Source organism: Rhinatrema bivittatum, chromosome 10 (assembly GCF_901001135.1).
Source record: "Rhinatrema bivittatum chromosome 10, aRhiBiv1.1, whole genome shotgun sequence".
Lineage (NCBI taxonomy): Eukaryota > Metazoa > Chordata > Amphibia > Gymnophiona > Rhinatrematidae > Rhinatrema > Rhinatrema bivittatum.
The window spans coordinates 123,631,071-123,649,699 of NC_042624.1; the positions used below are offsets into that span (position 1 = coordinate 123,631,071).

Below are 18,629 nucleotides of genomic sequence, written 5' to 3' on the forward strand. Positions count from 1 at the left end.
TTGGTCAGACATTATATATATGTCAGTTACAACAGGATTATTCGGGATTGTTTTCTAGGAGTTCTTTAGCATTGATGATACACTCCGTGGGGAAAATAATCAAATAAGCTATCTTGGTGGTATAAGTTCTGTGTGTATAAGATGAACCCTGATCTTGAGTGATGATTCCTAATGTGGAACTTTGCATTTTGTAGCTATAATTTCGGTTACTCTTCCCTAAGTGCATCACTTTGCACTTGTCTATATGAAATTTCATTTGCCATTTGCATGTCCATCTTCCAGTTTTACAATGTCCTCTAAATTTCTCACAATCCTCTTATGATTTGACAACTTTGAATAATTTTGTGTCATTGGCAAATTGGATCACCTTACTTGCTGTTCCCATTTTCAGGTCATTTATAAATATATTAAAAATATCAGTCCCAGAACAGATCCCTGGGGCACTCCACTATTTACCATTTCTATTGGGAAAATTCACCATTTAGCCCTACTCTCTATACTCTTATCTTTTAACCAGTTGGCAACCAACACAATAGGACACTATTACCTGTCCCATGACGCCCTAATTTCTTAAGAAGTCTCTCATGAGGGTCTTTGTCAAATGTTTTCTGGAAATCCAGATACACTATATTGTCTCATCTCTATCCACATTTATTTACGCCCTCAAAAAAAGTAGCAAATTTGTGAGGCAAGACTTTCCTTGGCTAAATCCATGTTGACTTTCTCCCATTAAAACTATATTATATGTTCAACAATTTTATTCTTTATGATAGAAACTATCATTTTGCCTGGCACAGACATCAGACTCCCTGGTCTGTAATTTCCTGGATCACCCTTAATCCCCTTTGTAAAAATTGGCATTACATTGGTAATCTTGCAATCTTCAGGTTCCATAGATGTTATTGGTAGCTTACAAGTGTCCAATAGCAGGTCTACAATTTCATTTCTTAGTTCTTTCAGCACTCTGGGATGTATACCATCTGGTCCAGGTGATTTGCTACACTTTAGTTTGTCAATTTGCCCTAGTACATCTTCTAGGTGCACTGAGATTTGTTTCGTTTCCTCTGAATCACCACCTTTAAATATCATTTTCTGGCGTGGATCTCTCTTACATCTTCCTCAGTGCATAATGAAGCAGAGAATTAATTTAGTCTCTTTGCTGTGCCTTTGTCATCCTAAGTGCTCCTTTTACCCCTTGATCATCTAATGGTCAACTCACTCCCTCGCAGGCTTTTTACCTCAAATGTACCTGAAAAAAAAAAAGTTTTTATTATGGAGTTTTTGCTTCCACGGCAAGTTTCTTTTCAAATTCTCTCTTTGCCTTCCTTATCAATGCTTTGCATGACTTGCCAGTGCTTATGCTGTTGCCTGTTTTCTTCATTCAGATTCCTTTTCAGTTTCTTGAAAGTTGTTCTTTTAGATATAGCCTCTCTCACCTTTCAACCATGCCAGGAGTCATTTAGCCTTCTTTCCACCTTTTGTAATGCATGGAATACATCTGTTCTGGGCTTCCAAGATAGTAAACATCCATGCCTGAGCTAAACTCTTAGCTTTTGCAGTTGCACCTGTTTTTTTCCTAACCTTTTTCCTCATTTTATCAGTCACCTTTCTGAAAGTTAAATGCTGTCGTAGTAGATCTTTTTTACGCTTCCTCCAGTTAAGTCTAGGGGGCACTCCATGAAGTTAGCAAGTAGCACATTTAAGACTAATTGGAGAAAATTCTTTTTCACTCAACGCACAATAAAGCTCTGGAATTTGTTGCCAGAGGATGAGGTTGGTGCAGTTAGTGTAGCTAGGTTCAAAAAAAGGTTTGGATAAGTTCTTGGAGGAGAAGTCCATTAACAGCTATTAATCAAGTTTACTTAGGGACTAGCCACTGCTATTAATTGCATCAGTAGCATGGGATCTTCTTAGTGTTTGGGTAATTGCCAGGTTCTTATGGCCTGGATTGGCCACTGTTGGAAACAGGATGCTGGGCTTGATGGACCCTTGGTCTAACCCAGCATGGCAATTTCTTATGTTCTTAAGTCAAATTTGATAATGTTGTAATCATTAATGCTAAGTGGCTCCAACACTGTTAAGCAATAAAAACAAAACAAAAAAAAAAAAAAACACAGCATGAAGAAAGCACACCCAGAGTCTCCTTTATCTGAATCAGAAACCTCTGAAAAATTACTAAATCTGCCCATGGGAAAATTCAGAATGGCAGCGGCTGGAACTTGTGTGCCCAAACACTGTGGCTTTCCCTCATCTGGGAAAAGTGGACATAAATCAGTTCCCCAAATCAATCCGAGCACTCACGCATCCTGAATTAAGGGAGCCAGCCATGAAACTCGCACAACAGCCCTATCCCCCCCAAAATGCTATCCCTACTATGCCCTCTCTTCAGGGGCTGTGGCCCAACCAAAGCAGTGGGAGGTGAGCAACATCAGTATCCAGGTGGCAGACCTGCTGAAAATCAACCCCCATGGCTGCCAAAAACCATCAGGGTAAGGCCCGATCAGGGCCCAGGCCATCAGCCAACAGAACTTACTCCTTCCGCCTCTTGGCCCAAAACATAGCTGAAATAGCTCTTTTTTCCCACCCCACAAGCAACTTTTTCTCGTTATGACTGTAATGGTAAACACAATGCTGGCCAAAGACAAGAGGGAATGAGAGGGAGGGGGGCCTAAAAAGGGATACCCCCCCACTTCCCCCAAAAATAGGCCACCTAAGCCCAGCTCAACCAGGCCCAGAAGGGAACCTGGGAGCCACTTACCAGGCCCTACACAAGGGGGAAGGGGGAAGGAGTGTTCAAACAAGGGAAAACAAAAGCCAACTCCCCAGAAAGCCACCTGCTCCAAGGAAAAAACTGCTGAACCAGCCCATTACTCCCAATCTCAACTAGACCCACAGGAAACCTGGAGACAGATAACCAGAATCACTCAACTTGGCACAGAACCAGGGAGCCTGGCACCAGGAAAGCTCAAGTAGGGAATTAGTGAAAGCTCTCACTGTGGGAGAGAAGCTGAAGGCATTGGAAATCCTACGGTACCAATCCAGAACTGGTACCATATACCTAGAAACAGAGAAAACTGCTTTTCCCTAATCCTAGTGGTGTCACTGATGCTGCAAACCCCATGTCTGGATGGATGCAGAAGGATTAGGAAATTGGCATTTACCCACAAAAGGACACCCCTCCTCCCATGCAGGTAGAAGTAGCCACAGGGTCAGGGCAGGGCCAGTGAACCTCCAGGAAACTACTGAGAACCTGACTATGAACCAGTGCCCCCATGTGTACCCCCCTTTATTGTGAGCTGCTATGTACTCTAACATATACGAAATCCATTCAGAACAGATGGAATGCGACCAGGACCCCCCTCAATCTATTTCACGCTCTGTACTTGTGTACAGTTTTGCTTCTCCTGAGTAGTTCACTTCCTAGACTCTTATTATAATTATTTATTGTACTGTGCATCACTGTTCTACAATATTTATCGCTCTATTTTATGGTAACTATATCTCTGTACTGCATTATTTATGTACTATAGTTGACTATTTATTGTACTTTGCACCTGTTGTAAACCCTAACCTACTATAACAGTTGTCCTGTTGAAAAAGAATATAAATAAGTGATAAATGAGAGGGAGTTTTTTGTTTTTTTTAATCCCAGCATGGGGTAAATATTCCCTATGGCACCAGCCCTGCTTGGGCTCCCTGGAGAGCTTCCCTTTGAAAACTGGCTTGCAGGCCCCATGGGGAATATGAAAATTGGCCTCACAGCAACAGTGCACGACGGCAGAAAAATTCCATCTGGTGCAGTCTGCCGGTAAACTGTCTTGCATAAGGCAGGATCTCTTCCTCCAGGGTAGATCATGCAAGATCCCCATATTTGGTTCACACCCAGCATCCCTCCCAAGTCCAACCACAAGTCCCACAATTGTAGTCATGGCTTACTGAGAATTAAACAAATTTGGGGAGACTGGATACCCTCAAATTGGTCATTTAACAAAAGTACTGAGGAAAATATTCCAGATACATGTGGGATAGTCATCACGGTACTCTACCGCCAACTACACAGATAAATAATTATGATCCACTTACCTCAGTGAGCGCATGCAGCTGTCCCTGATGTACACACACCCCCATAAACCTAAGAAAAATAAGATGTTCTCAATATCTGAAAAAGCATTTTTATCAAACAGCAAGGCAAAGCTGGAAGGAATCTCCAATCTATCTTTATTAAAAAGGTCTTAAATCGCTAATGCTTTAACTCTAAGCAATGTATAAATAACATACACATAGTAAAACAATTCAAACCAAAAAAGCCAATGCGTGCCTCATCACATCAAGGGCAGGAAATATATCTGAGGATTCTCTAGCACAGACTACCTTGTCCAAAAAAAAACCAATTAAAAATCTCATGCTGACAGCAATAATAGTCAAGTTGTTCAAAAATAAGCCTGCTTTAAAAGCAAAACAAGTTTTAAGCATCATCTGGCATGTCTTCACGCATTCTGACAGCCGCAATCTCATGTCAGCGCAGCGAGCTTGCGTGATGGAAAGTGAGAGAGGATCTATGAGTTCTCATAGGACAGTAAAGACATAGTAAAGGAAAATTGGTTCTTACCTGATAATTTTCGTTCCTGTAGTACCAAGGATCAGTCCAGACTGCTGGGTTGTGCCTCCCTTCCAGTAGATGAAGCAGGCAAGATGGCCGCCGTTCCCACGCCAAGCGGGGGCAGGGCAGGCCTCTGAACGTGCTTGCCTGGCTCCCACGCCACGGGAACGCGGCAGGGCCGACTTTGGACACAAAGTGGCCGCTGCGAGGGCCCCTCGCTCCCGGGAATACATCGGGAGCAGAGGCCCTCGCGGGAGAGCCCCGGTGCCGGCTCCCCACAGACCTCACAACGGGACCCGCGCGGCATGGCAAACGCACGAAGGAAAAAAAAAAAATAAGCGCAGGAGGGTGAAGAATTCCACCCCGTCCAGAGGCCCGGGAAAATAGCGGCAGGCTAGGGCTGACGAACGTAATCAAAAACTGCCTTGTAAGGAAGAAAACTCTCGTTAGATTTTAATTTTTTTTGCGTCAGTCAGCCAACAAGCAGGGGAATTAGCTTCCCTGCAACTTCAGCACCCACCAGAGGAATCAGAACGTCTCTGGGTCTGTCGAAGAGGGAGGAGAGGGACCAGCCCACCGGTAAATCTCCCCCCTAGTCACCGGGCAAGGGCAAATTTCTCCGGGTACAGAGGCCATAGGCACTGCCTAGCCTTGCCTGCCTGGAGAGAGAGTTCCGCACGATGACAAAAGTTTTTTGGTTTTTTATTTAACTTACAATAAGTTGATCTAGCCAGAGGAATAAGGGATAGGCACTAATTGTGCCTAAAAACTATTCAATAATCAGTAAGTATTAATAAGGATCAGGACCGCAGGTTATGCCATCCTCTCATCTGCTGGAGCCAGAGAATACTGAGGGATCGCAGGTGGCACACTGGGTTATCTAGGGGGTGCTTTTCAGCTTTTCTCTGACTCCATCTGCTGGAAGGGAGGCATAACCCAGCGGGGTCTGGACAGATCCTGGTACGTACAGGGAAATAGCCTTATTCCAATGACAAATGTTTTTGCAAATGATTTGTTTTGTGCAGTCACTGGCCGATGAAATAAGGTGCACCAGCTGAGCACAGCTTTACTATCGGTTGAGTGCGGGTTTCGTGCACAAACAGCAGTCGCTTATACAACAAGGAGATTAACACACCTAAAACACATATTCTAAGACGCACGTACCAGATAGCACTCGTGTGTGTAAATTCCATGTAAATGAAGGCATTAGTTATTACCGTCCGATGCAGGAAAGTGCACCTATCGCATATATTTATTTATTTATTTTTTAAACACAGGGAATTTAACTCCTGCCCTGGAAGTGGAGTAAAGTTAACTGAAAGTCAAGGGCTCAAAATAATACAAAAATATTGATCCTGTGTTGTGATGTGTATCCTCCTCAGCATCATCTTGACTGAATTTACCAGTTTACTTGATCAAATCAATGTATATATATTTTATAGCAAATATATATTTTTCTCCACCTTGTTTTCTTGTAACTAATTTAATAAGCACTGGTTTAGAAAGTGTGTCTGAAGGAAATGTACGATATGAATCACAACTTTTCACCCACACACCACTGTATTCCAGTGTACCTTAATGTGTAACCACAAAATTAAAACAATAGTACCACCGGTCAATCTTAAATAATTACAGAATTTTTGCCAAGTACATATGTGGGCCCCTCACTCTAAGGGTCTGTATGGTATCACAGACTCCTATAGGGTCTGGGGTATCACAGACTCCTATACGGAAAACGCGGCTCAAAGAGGCTGACGTGGAATTAATGAAGAATATACTAGCCATGAAGATGAGAGGGTGAAAATTGCATCATTTAACATGGGAAGACGTGATGAGGAATAGATACTGAAGGAAACCCCCTGAAGCAGGACTTCTTGTTCGAAACACGTGCGTGTCGGGAGATCAACCAAAATTGGAACAGATGAGTATTAACGTTCCTCCTGTATCTTTGAAGAATTGACTGAGATTGAGAAGTTTTAATATATAAGAAAAAACCTAAAACATATGTTAAAATTAAAGTAAGGTGACCCCAGACCGTATAGGAGTCTGTGATACCATACAGACCCTTAGAGTGAGGGGCCCACATATGTACTTGGCAAAAATTCTGTAATTATTTAAGATTGACCGGTGGTACTATTGTTTTAATTTTGAAGGAAATGTACAACATGAGAAACAGTCAGATTTTAATTAGCACCCTCAAAGCAAAATATTTAACCAACCATTTGTTTGCCATACCACCACTCATTACACATCCGGGAATTTTGTAAGCTCAATGAGAAAAAAAAAAACCTCTCTCAATAAGTTGACCAAGCCAATGCCCAGCTCTCTACCAAACAAGACAAATTAACTGGTTATTTAAAACTCCTCCAAACAGACAAGCAGCATAGATTTCCATAACTTCAATTTAACGATGCACTTTTGTTACAAATGCCCAAGTTAGACATTCGTATGCGCAATGCAGTAAACTTTTGAGCGCCAGTAACACATTTTCACACCGCTCTGCTTTCATTCTCATTTGAATATTGCATCTCATTTGAATATTGCACCAGGGATGTGGCTGTGCACGTTAGGAAGACGGGTGCTCAGTGTGTGCGTCTGTCAGTGCTTGGCAAGCTGATTATGTACTTTACACTGGAATGGTCAGTTACATTCAGAGCGACTTCAAGACATCTGCATGAACATCGGACAATTAACATTTTACATCTACTACTTAATACAATACACCATCATTCTAAGCAAGTACAAATAAAACACACAATTAAAACCACTTAAAAGAATTTGCCCAGCACAGTTACTAGCTTCAGATATAGCAGAGACAGCTGCCATACTGGGTCAGTCCAAGGGTCCATCAAGCCCAGTGTCCTATTCAAGTCACAGGTACCTGGCATTAAACAGATCCCAAGCAGTGGCTATTCCCCATTGATTAACAGATGTTTATGGACTTCTCCTCCAGGAATGCATCCCTATCCTCTGGCATAACTGGTGGCTGACATCTGATGGTAATGTCAGAGATCCAGCCCTCGGAGTTCAGAAGTCCTTCATCATGAGTCCCTGCACAGAGCAGCAGTCACCACCCTTAACCAATAAGCCTTGGTGCTTATTGGTTAAGGGTGGTGACGCTCTCTGCTGTGAAGGAAGGGAGTGGGGGGTGGGTGGAGGGAAAGGAATTTGGATTCAAATCCAACCTGAACCATGATTTTTTTTTTTTTAAACCCAGTCTGGAGTACTAATGCGCAGACATTAAGGGAAAAAACCACCGGCCTGCTTCTAAGGCCAAGCCCATAGGCAAGCACGTCAAGCAGCACCGACTGATACATGGAGGCAAGCAACCTGCATGGCACAGCTTGCTGAGCAGTCGGGGTGGACCATTGGTCCTTTTCTTCCGTCATTTCTATGTTTCTTCCTTCAGGTACAGCCCTATTTTGACAAACTCCATATTTCTGAAATTCAAAAAAAACTTAGGTCTTCATGTGACTTCTCTGTATCCTATTTGTGATTTCAAACCAAACCATCTGATGCTCACTGGTGCTTATGTGGGTACCTACTGAGACAGACTACATCCCCATCACTAGGTCAGGTATCACACCCTCCCTCATGGTTTCCATTACCATTTGCCTGAGCGAGCCCCTGAAGGGCATCCATTATCTACCTATTTCTTGTAGATTCTGCATAAGGGATCCTTCAGTCCACATCCAGTACATTAAAATCACCCTTCCTTCACATCTTTTGGATGCCTTTGACCAGATCTTGGTCCAGGTCTTCAGTATGGCTTGGAGGTCTGTAGACCACACCAGTGTAAATGGAAGAACCATTCCCTTTCTTTAGGATAGCCCATAATGATTTGATTTATATTCTGCTTTTTGATATTTCAAAAGCAGATTACATTCAGATATTGTAGATTTCTCCCTATCCTCTATCCTGGTGAGACTGACTTAAGTGCTGGGAAATATCATGGAATCTATTCTAAAGAACAAGTGTTAATGGGACACAGCCAGCATGCAAACATTGTAATTCCATCAAGTCAGGTAAAGAAATTTCAGAAAAGCATACATCAATGGCCTCCTGAGTGATTGTAGAATTGATGCTATAAAGCCCAGAATAAAAAAAAAGTATAAAAACGCTGACAGATTTCCTGATTAGTGGTCAGTGCATTCCCCTGTGCAACTTTAATTTTCACATTATTTTGATTTTGTTTCCCTCTCAATTTGTTAGCCAATAATTTGCTGCCCTCAAAGTATTTCTGCTTTACTAGCTCCAAGTTATGGGCACTCAAGGCTGCATCTATCTCAGCCAATCGCATTTTGCATTTAAGTAGCACCTGATAATCCCTCCAACACCCCACACTGCTGGCGTAATTGCCATCCCTTGGGAACGTACGTGCATATGTGGTGGGACTGCCCCCATAGGTTTCCGTGAGCTGCCAAGGACCGAGCACTTCTCTTTCCCTTTGACGAGGAGGTGCCATCACCGGCTCAAACTCTCATTCAACAGGTTTGCTCTGCCGCAAAAATGGAAATAGCACGGACTTGGAAAAGAACCATCCCACCGACATCTTCTGAACTCTTAACCCGTCTGGACAGGGCGCGTACTCTTTATCGTTTAACGGCACTGAAATATCATTATCTTACGAAATTTTATAATAATATTTGGAATCCATACATCTCCTGGAGACAATTGTCATTTTCAACGTCTACTCCTTAACCATGGTCTTTTATTGTGTTTCTTCTACCAGAAAAACCTTATCACAGATTTATCTAACAATTCTCACCAATGTATCACTAATGAGCAATAATTGTGTGGCATGAAAGGGGGGAATTTGCAAACTGGAAAAAGCTGTTTTGATGTGATGTTGTTTATTCTGTATGTTTGAATATGTAACTGAATAACAGCAATTAAAAAAAAAAAAGCAAAGCATCAAGGCTTACTGGTTTAGGGTAGTAATCCCATGCTTTCTGCTAAGGACAGTAACTAAGGACCCTCTGCAAGCTTTCTTCATTTCTTTTGGGACTTGGCTGTAGAAGCAGTCCTGTGCTTTTTCCCTTATGTCTCTGTATCAGTATCCCAGACCATGGAAGTCAGGGCCCTCAGTTGTTTGAATCCAATTCCTCTTCCCCCCCCCCCCCCCCCCGGCCGTTCCCTCCCTTAAGAAAACAAGAGAACCAGGGGAGACAACTCAGAACCAATGTCAGGAAAGAGTTCTTCACAGAGAGGGTGGTGGGTGCCTGGAATGCACTTCCAGAGGAGGAGAAGACAAAAACAGTCAAAGAATTCAAAGGGGCATGGGATAAACACTGTGGCCCTCTAAAGGCTAGGGGACAGAAAGAAGATAAGTGTGCAGGGGGGTATCTTGCTGGTGTGGCAGTTACTACCCTTAGCAGAAGGCATAGGATTACTACCCTAAACCAGTAAGCCTTGATGCTTTTCATGAAACTGCAATATCGCTCCCTGCTTATAGAGACTAGTAAATACATAAAATAAATGCAATTTTTGGTTCTTGTGGGCTACAAACACCATTGGTTTTCAGAATATTTGAGATAGGTAAATGAATTTCAATCTGAAAACCAGACTAGCTTGCAGCCTATGAGAATTAGAAGTCACCTACTGTAAGCAGCCTCCCTCATATAATAAGAGGTGCCTGAGTAACTTGTACAGGAGAACCTGCATGACCCTGGCTGACAGTTCATTTACCCAAACCAGAAGGTCTGGAATTATATTACATCCTTTGTACCCTGACACGAACAGATGTTTCATCATCAAAAAGCCCACTTTTCTCCCGTCAATATCAAAACAGCATAAAAAAAAAATAAAGGGTGAAGGGTGGAACAGCAGTGCAGTACAGAATGCAATGGGAAAAAACCTTTCCTACCCCGCAGTCCCTCAGTTTACCTGAGGATATTAGGATGCGAGAGCCGATTCATAAGCTGCACCTCCTTCAGCATGTTTGCCCTGTTACTGCTGAGCTTGTTCATCTTCAGAGCCATTACCTGTTCTGATGTTCGGTGACGCACCTAAAACACACAATGCATAGACGGGCTATTTAATGAAGTGCGTGTCCTAGGCCCATTACCTCGGGCGTGCTCTTTCTAAATGGGTTAGGAGCCTCATTTGTAAATTAGACTATATTGGATATGATCTCAATCTCAAGTTTACTGCTAATACCCCTTTTAACACTTACATTGTGCCAAAGGAAACATCTTTTGCGTCCATAAGAGGATATATGTACAGACAATATAAGATGCACCTGGAAGTTCTTTTTAATCAGGACAACAACATTCAATATAGTTGGGCCTATAACCTCACTGTGGAGGGTTAATGTCCCTTTAAGACAGTATATATATATATATATATATATATATATATATATATATATATAGATGCATTAAAAAGGAGCCTATAGATTGCATTTCAGTGGCCTGGAAGGGCAGATACAACCACCTCAGGAAGTCACTGTGCATGGATTATGCCAAGTAATACGAGTCACTGTCTGCATCCGGGTGATCTATGCTCTGCTAGGTTCAAGCGGCAGTCTATAGGCGTCTCATCTTGAGAGTCAAAACTAGATCTGCTTCTTGCTGCCCTCTCTCTTCACCCTTAAAAAGAAGACAACCCAATTCCTACAGTGCTAAGAAAAAGTGTGAGAACCCCCTTGAATAATCTATTTTGGCACAATAAATAATTAAAACATGATTAGATCCTAAACAAAACCCTGATAAGAGAAAAAAGTAACCCCATTCAATAAATAATTCAGAAAAAAGGACATATTTTGATGTTTTCAACAGATTCAATAATAAACATCTTTCATTAAAAAAGTACGTGAATTCTTCGTTCAGTAAACTGATGCCAACTCCTTTGGTTACAATAACTTCAACTAAATATATCCTGTAACTGATCAGTCTCACACCATCCTTAAGGAACTTTGGCCTATTCTTCCATACAGAATGGTTTCAAATGATATTTGAGGGCTTCCTTGTATGAACAGATCACTTCAGGTCTTGCCAAACAGATCAACAGATTTAAAACACAAAATCTCTTTCACAATTTACATGAATATTTAGGGGTTCTGGCCCATATTCAGCTCCTGGACAGCCTGACATTCTTTGATAAGGCATAATTCATAGTTTCATCAATGCCGGCGAGAGGTCCAGATCCTGGTGCAGCTGCCACCATGCTTGACAGCTGGGAGGAAGGTTCTTACTTTGAATTTTTTGATCATAAGAAATGCTTCCAATGTTTGACTCATCTGGGTGGAAAACATATCAGAAGTCTTGTGCTCATCCAGATGCTCTCTGGTGAACCTGAGACAGAAAGTGGTTTCTTCCTCCCATGAACACAGAGATGAAAACGGGGGATTCACTGCGATTCCTGTTTTTGTCCTGGGACTTTTTTCTCCTCCAGAGAGCTCCTTTCCCTAATGCTAGCCTGCAGGAGGTGTTCTGCCTTTATTTTTAAAAACGTATAACCCGCACACATCCAACTAGTGCAGGCCTTTCCAAACCAGTGCTGGAGACCCCAATGCCAGTCAGGTTTCCAGGATATCAATGAATATGCATAAGATAAAATGTGAATGCTGTGGAGGTAATGCATGCAAATTTATCTTATGCATATTCACTGTGGATATCCTGAAAACCTGAATGGCTGTGGAATCCCCAGGACAGGTTTGGGAAGGTCCGCAACACAGTAAAAGAACAAGAACTAAAGAGCTCCACCTGCAAATATAGGAACACCTGAAACGGTCATAAAAAATCTAAGGTGCTAAATTCTGGTGCCGCAAATCTTTAGAGTACAAGTTCGAACTCCTGTTTAAACAAAAAGCTTCTAAGTGCTTTCTTACAGGGCTTTATTGAAGATAAATCTATTAAATATACATTGGAACTGTATAGGCAGAGTGTTCCAATAAAGCAGGCCTGCAAGAGAGAAACCTTTGACAGTTTCATCGAGGTAAGAATCAGGGAGAGGATCTCAAGGAACATTCCCGATTGTAAACAGGCAATATTGAAATGATCCCAGGTATAGAGTTACTGTTCAAGAGCTTATGCACCAACAGAGCAGTCAAATCTAGTTGGCCGCTGGATGAAAAGCCAGTGGAGAGAGGATAACAGGTGTAATATGACTGCACAGTTAGTATTTGGGCGGTAGCGTTCCGCACCATTTGCCACATCCTTACGGAGTCTGCTGGAAGACAGATATAATTCACATTATAAGAATCAAAGCTGAGATGACAGGTCTGGAGGGAGGTACAGAAGGCCTGGGGTTCCAGAAGGGGTTTCAATCTTCAGAGCTCATCTTGACTACAGATTTCATTTGGGCATGCAGTTAGGTTATTCTGTACCAGGGATATTTATAGTTCATATCCTTCGAAATTAAAGGTCGAAGGGACATTAGAGCACAGAAATCTGCTTAATAAATTGCTTTCAGTCTGGTCTACGACACTGTGGACAGCATATTTTCCAATACCCTCAGTGAATTGTAAGACTATAACATCCTACACTACCATTAGTCAGAAAGCTCCCTTTACCCTCCATTGCCTCAGGAACAAACGGAAATACCGACAGTACCCGAATGTAATCCACTTTGAAGCACTGAAAAAAAGTGTGAAAAGCAGGATATAAATAAAAAAAATAGTAAATTGTACTTTGGAACCCGATTGAGAGAGACAGCCCACAAAGAACAAACCCTGAAGTCGACAGAACTATTTGAGAGAGCAAAGAGATCCATTCTGGGTCAAGGCCTTATCCCAGCTCTGTACAGCCTTGTGAGGACAACGTCTCCTCAATCTCCCCAGAGATGGTTAAGTAGAATGAAACTTTTCTAGTCAGCATTAACTGCATAAAACCTTATTTTACTTGTTGTCTGTTTGCAAATTATCACTTCTATTCCCTGTTCTTGCTATTTATTTTTTGCATTTAGTCTGTAGGTATATTTCTAGGAACTGTGTGACCCTTGGGTTGTGAGGGGTCCTTGTGTCCAGGAGATTGCCCAAAGGCAAGCGTAGGCTGGAAGTTGTCAGCATAGAGGTACATGCACAAATGCAGGTGGGCCTGAGCAGTGATTGGCAGGACCTCGAGTATCCACAGGGTTAATCCTGAATGGACATTAGCGGATAGGACTAAGGCGTTACATAATAAAACACCATTCCCATTCTGTTTTTCCCCCTGATGATTGACAATGAGAGAAGGCTGCAGATCTCTGAACAAGTCACAATCCTCCATTGCCTCAGCTACAAACCTAGGCCTGGATTTATCAAAATGCGATAAGTATCGCATGCGATAGTAAAAGGGGCGTGGTTTATGCTAATTTACAGTTTATCGCAATTTGCACTATTTACCTATGCGAAGAGCTAAGTTAGTGCACATTGCGATAAGTGCCAGACCTGATATATTTCCTGCATTCAACTCCTGGGGGATGAGAGAGAGAGAACGAGCACGAGCGAGCGCGCGAATGCCTAGCCATAGTGTCCTCTCCCTAGATAGGTATTTGTATCCCTATAGTAGGCCTACTAGTAACTCGAGGTGAGGGTTAGGTATTGGTGTAGGGGGTTAGGGGCCACTTTGACATTCAACGTGAGACAGTGGTCTCTTGTGAAGATCTGAGAACCGGAGAGAGGAAACTGCTCAAATCTCATCTTGGAGTGAATGTTTTCTCCACCTAGCTTGATGTTACCCAGGTAGAGAGTCCATCAAGCTAGGTTGAGAGAACACTGCTCAAATCTCATCTTGGAGTGAGTTTCCTCTCTCCGTCGGTTTTCAGATCTTCACAAGAGACCACTGTCTCACATTGAATGAGAAAGTGGCCCCTAACCCCCTACACCAATACCTAACCCTCACCTCGAGTTACTAGTGGGCCTACTATAGGGATACAAATACCTATCTTGGGAGAGGACACTATGGCTAGTCAGACTCTCTCTTTCCCCCCCCCCCCCCCCCCCCCCCCCCCCGGGATGGCTAGGCTGGTGCTCTGGCAGCGTCAAATCTACTAAAACAGGTCTTTCGGGAGCAATTGCACAATGCGATAAAACCTTACCGCCCCATAACGCAAGCTATTGCACGGCTTAACGCTAATAAAAAAGGTGTAGTTAAAATAGATGTTAAGTCTGTGCGATAGCACTCTGCAGACCGGCAAACCCAGCCCACTCAACGCCCCTAACTCCTCCTGTTTTTCTAATTTGCATCGCACCATACGATATGGTGCTATCGCATGCGTTAAAGAAGTTTTCGCAAGTGGTAAGGGCCTATCGCATTCGTTAACGGGGCTTTTCGCATGCGATAAGCCCTTAACGCATGCGAAAATGCCTTAGCGCATTTTGATAAATGAGGGGGTTAGATTGTAAGTCTTCTGGGGATAGGGACCTGAATGTTATTCACTTTGAAGTGCCGAAAGATGGAATACAAATAAAATACACTTTAGTGTGGGGTACTCTAACTGTGAAAGATTTTCTGGTTTGTTCTTGGGATGATTTTAGCAGCACGACTGCTCTAGGGTAGAGTCACAATAGTCTAATTTGTTTCATTTGTAAACTGTTTGACAGCAGATAGATAGAGCCCAAATGTTTAGAAATTATCTTTATTACCCTGTCCAAACAAATTAGCATCAACTGCTCTTTAAGTCTTCTGACATTTCTTTTGATCATGTAGGATAAGTTTCTGCTAATTTATAATTAAGACCAAACGCTCAACCTTTAGAACCTTTATAGGTCAAGATCCAAAATGTCAGAGTTTAATTTGACAATGCAAAAATTTCAACGATGCTTCAGAAATATTAATGGGACTATAGAAAATGTGATTTGGAAAGAAAATTTAAAATTTCTTTATCAAGGGTATTTATCATAAGAAAGGGCTTATATTTAAAATGCACCATCTCACCATAAATAATAAATTAAAGTTAACTTTATTAATAACCTGAAAAAAAAAATGCACCAATGAGATAGGAGATTGTGTGCACAGGTTCTGGAGTTGCCCTAAGGTCCAAAAATTTTGGAAAGATCTTCAGGTACATATAGAAAGTTTACTTAAAATTTCTCTCCCACTTGAACTGAAAATGTGGCTGTTTGGTAATTATGGGACTGCCCAACCTGGACTAAGATCAAACAAAATTATTTTTGGATAAGGTTATATTAATAGCAAAGAAAACAATTTTGACCACCTAGATTGCGAAGGAAAGGCCAACAATTTCACAATGGGAATCAAGCATGCTCAAATTGTTAACAATATATATATGCTTATATCAACAATTATGTTCTCTCTGCATAGAATATTATGCACTTTTCTCTTTTTGCCAAGTAACCAAATTTGTTCAATGTACTTTCGTCTACCAGTATTATATGTTCTATGTAAACCGATACGATGTGCAAACGGTTATCAGTATATAAAACCACTTAAATAAAATAAATAAAACATTTAAGTATTTAACAGCACAAACCCTTTCTAATAAATGGTTGGATAGAAGGTTTGAAATACGGCAAAATGTACAATCTTTTTCCCAGCAGGTAAGGAATTCAAATTGGTTTGAAATTCCTATACTGTTATTGAACTTGGGAGACAGGGTTAGATCTATAAACAATGTAATATGTAAAAGATATAGTAAGTTGCCTTTGATAGGATTATGAATTTGTTCGTATAATGGTTTTGGGTTTGTTTTTAAGAGAGATTCCATTCTCTTAATCTCCAAAAAGACACAAAAATAGTGGAAGCATGTACAAGATGATACCGAACCAAAACAAAGAACTGAGAATAAGTGATGGCAGAAGGGAGGGGAAGGGGGGAGAAAAAAGAAACAATGGGCTAAGTGTAAAGTGTGATGTATAACACTGAGCAATTTTGTGTGTTGCGATCCTTGCTCTCTGTAAAGCTCGTTTAGCTACCGTTACGTTTTATGTGAACCGATGAGATGTTCTCAACGTTCATCGGTATATGAAAGCTTATAAATAAACACTGTACTGTTTTTCTGCTTTTGTAAGCTGAATTTGTGATACGACCGTTTCTAAAAATTCAATAAGCATATTCAGGGGAAAAAAAAAATCCCAAACTTAGTCTTGCAGATTTACTCTGCAGGGTGGTTTACTTGTTACCCAATTCTAATTAACCAGGTAATTTGGCTAAACAAACCAGGTGTTCAGATCCTAAATTACTTTGTACGTTGTCTCTCGGAAATTGAGAATTATTTAATGATGTCTTACTGCATAGAGAATGCTTTCAATTAAACCAAATAGGAACTTGTAATTCTCACTATATGTTAGGCTAAAAGCATCAATCTTTATAATTCATTTAATGAAAAATGTAACACAGCATTACACATGGAAAAGCAGGATACATCTTTCAGTGCGAGTGTGTGCTGCAGTCTTCAGGGGAGAAGAGACAGTACTGAGTGCGAGTACAGGACAGATTATGATGTTTTCCACAAACTGAGAACATAAGCTGACTTGTTTACACAACTGCTCCCAGCTCGATGACTAATAAAAACTAAGCCTGAAAGAGAAATCCTGAGTCTTAGGCAAAAAATGTGACCCTTGGCTCCTGGTTCATGCCAACGGCTCAGCTCTAACAATAGGGCTCTCATGCACATGGGTCAGGATGTGAGTTTCCTCGCAACATATTACTCTGCATGCCAGCGCAACAGGCTAAGGGCCAGGGTTCAAATTTGCTTCTTCTATTGCCGCTCCTTGTGACCTCGGGCAAGTCTTCACCCTCCATTGTGAGCCATCTGGGGCAGGGAAACACTTCCAGTACCTGAATGTACCTCACCTTGAGCTCAGGTTTGCCAAGGCGAGTAATCAAATCTAAGTGATAGGAAGCTGGTACCCGGGAGAGAGTCTCAGAATAAGATGATCTTCTGTGGCATCGTATAAGCTTGAGAAGTTCCAGTACTCCCAACGTTGCCGCAGCTTGTCTCCATTTCAGATGGAACGAGGAGAAGGCCCAGGTGAATCAAATCTAAGTGATAGGAAGCTGGTACCCGGGAGAGAGTCTCAGAATAAGATGATCTTCTGTGGCACAGTACAGACTTGAGAAGTTCCAGTACTCCCAACGTTGCCGCAGCTTGTCTCCATTTCAGATGGAACGAGGAGAAGGCCCAGGTGAATCAAATCTAAGTGATAGGAAGCTGGTACCGGGAGAGAGTCTCAGAATAAGATGATCTTCTGTGGCACAGTACAGACTTGAGAAGTTCCAGTACTCCTAACGTTGCCGCAGCTTGTCTCCATTTCAGATGGAACGAGGAGAAGGCCCAGGTGAATCAAATCTAAGTGATAGGAAGCTGGTACCCGGGAGAGAGTCTCAGAATAAGATGATCTTCTGTGGCACAGTACAGACTTGAGAAGTTCCAGTACTCCTAACGTTGCCGCAGCTTGTCTCCATTTCAGATGGAACGAGGAGAAGGCCCAGGTGAATCAAATCTAAGTGATAGGAAGCTGGTACCCGGGAGAGAGTCTCAGAATAAGATGATCTTCTGTGGCATCGTATAGACTTGAGAAGTTCCAGTACTCCTAACGTTGCCGCAGCTTGTCTCCATTTCAGATGGAACGAGGAGAAGGCCCAGGTGAATCAAATCTAAGTGATAGGAAGCTGGTACCCGGGAGAGAGTCTCAGAATAAGATGATCTTCTGTGGCACAGTACAGACTTGAGAAGTTCCAGTACTCCTAACGTTGCCGCAGCTTGTCTCCATTTCAGATGGAACGAGGAGAAGGCCCAGGTGAATCAAATCTAAGTGATAGGAAGCTGGTACCCGGGAGAGGGTCTCAGAATAAGATGATCTTCTGTGGCATCGTATAGACTTGAGAAGTTCCAGTACTCCTAACGTTGCCGCAGCTTGTCTCCATTTCAGATGGAACGAGGAGAAGGCCCAGGTGAATCAAATCTAAGTGATAGGAAGCTGGTACCCGGGAGAGAGTCTCAGAATAAGATGATCTTCTGTGGCACAGTACAGACTTGAGAAGTTCCAGTACTCCTAACGTTGTCGCAGCTTGTCTCCATTTCAGATGGAACGAGGAGAAGGCCCAGGTGAATCAAATCTAAGTGATAGGAAGCTGGTACCCGG

General features: G+C 42.1%; 1 protein-coding gene across 4 annotated transcripts in view; it reads right to left on the reverse strand.

Annotated features, from left to right (window-relative positions):
* LOC115099718 (dual specificity testis-specific protein kinase 2-like) overlaps positions 1-18,629 on the reverse strand; it is a 129,179-nt gene that overhangs the window by 90,960 nt on the left and 19,590 nt on the right. For all 4 annotated transcript variants that reach the window (XM_029617488.1, XM_029617486.1, XM_029617489.1 and 1 more), the window contains 2 exons: positions 10,487-10,608; positions 4,084-4,132 (listed from right to left, as the gene is read on the reverse strand). In XM_029617488.1, the coding sequence (XP_029473348.1) occupies positions 4,084-4,132; positions 10,487-10,608 (171 nt within the window). The remainder of the gene's footprint in view (positions 1-4,083; positions 4,133-10,486; positions 10,609-18,629) is intronic.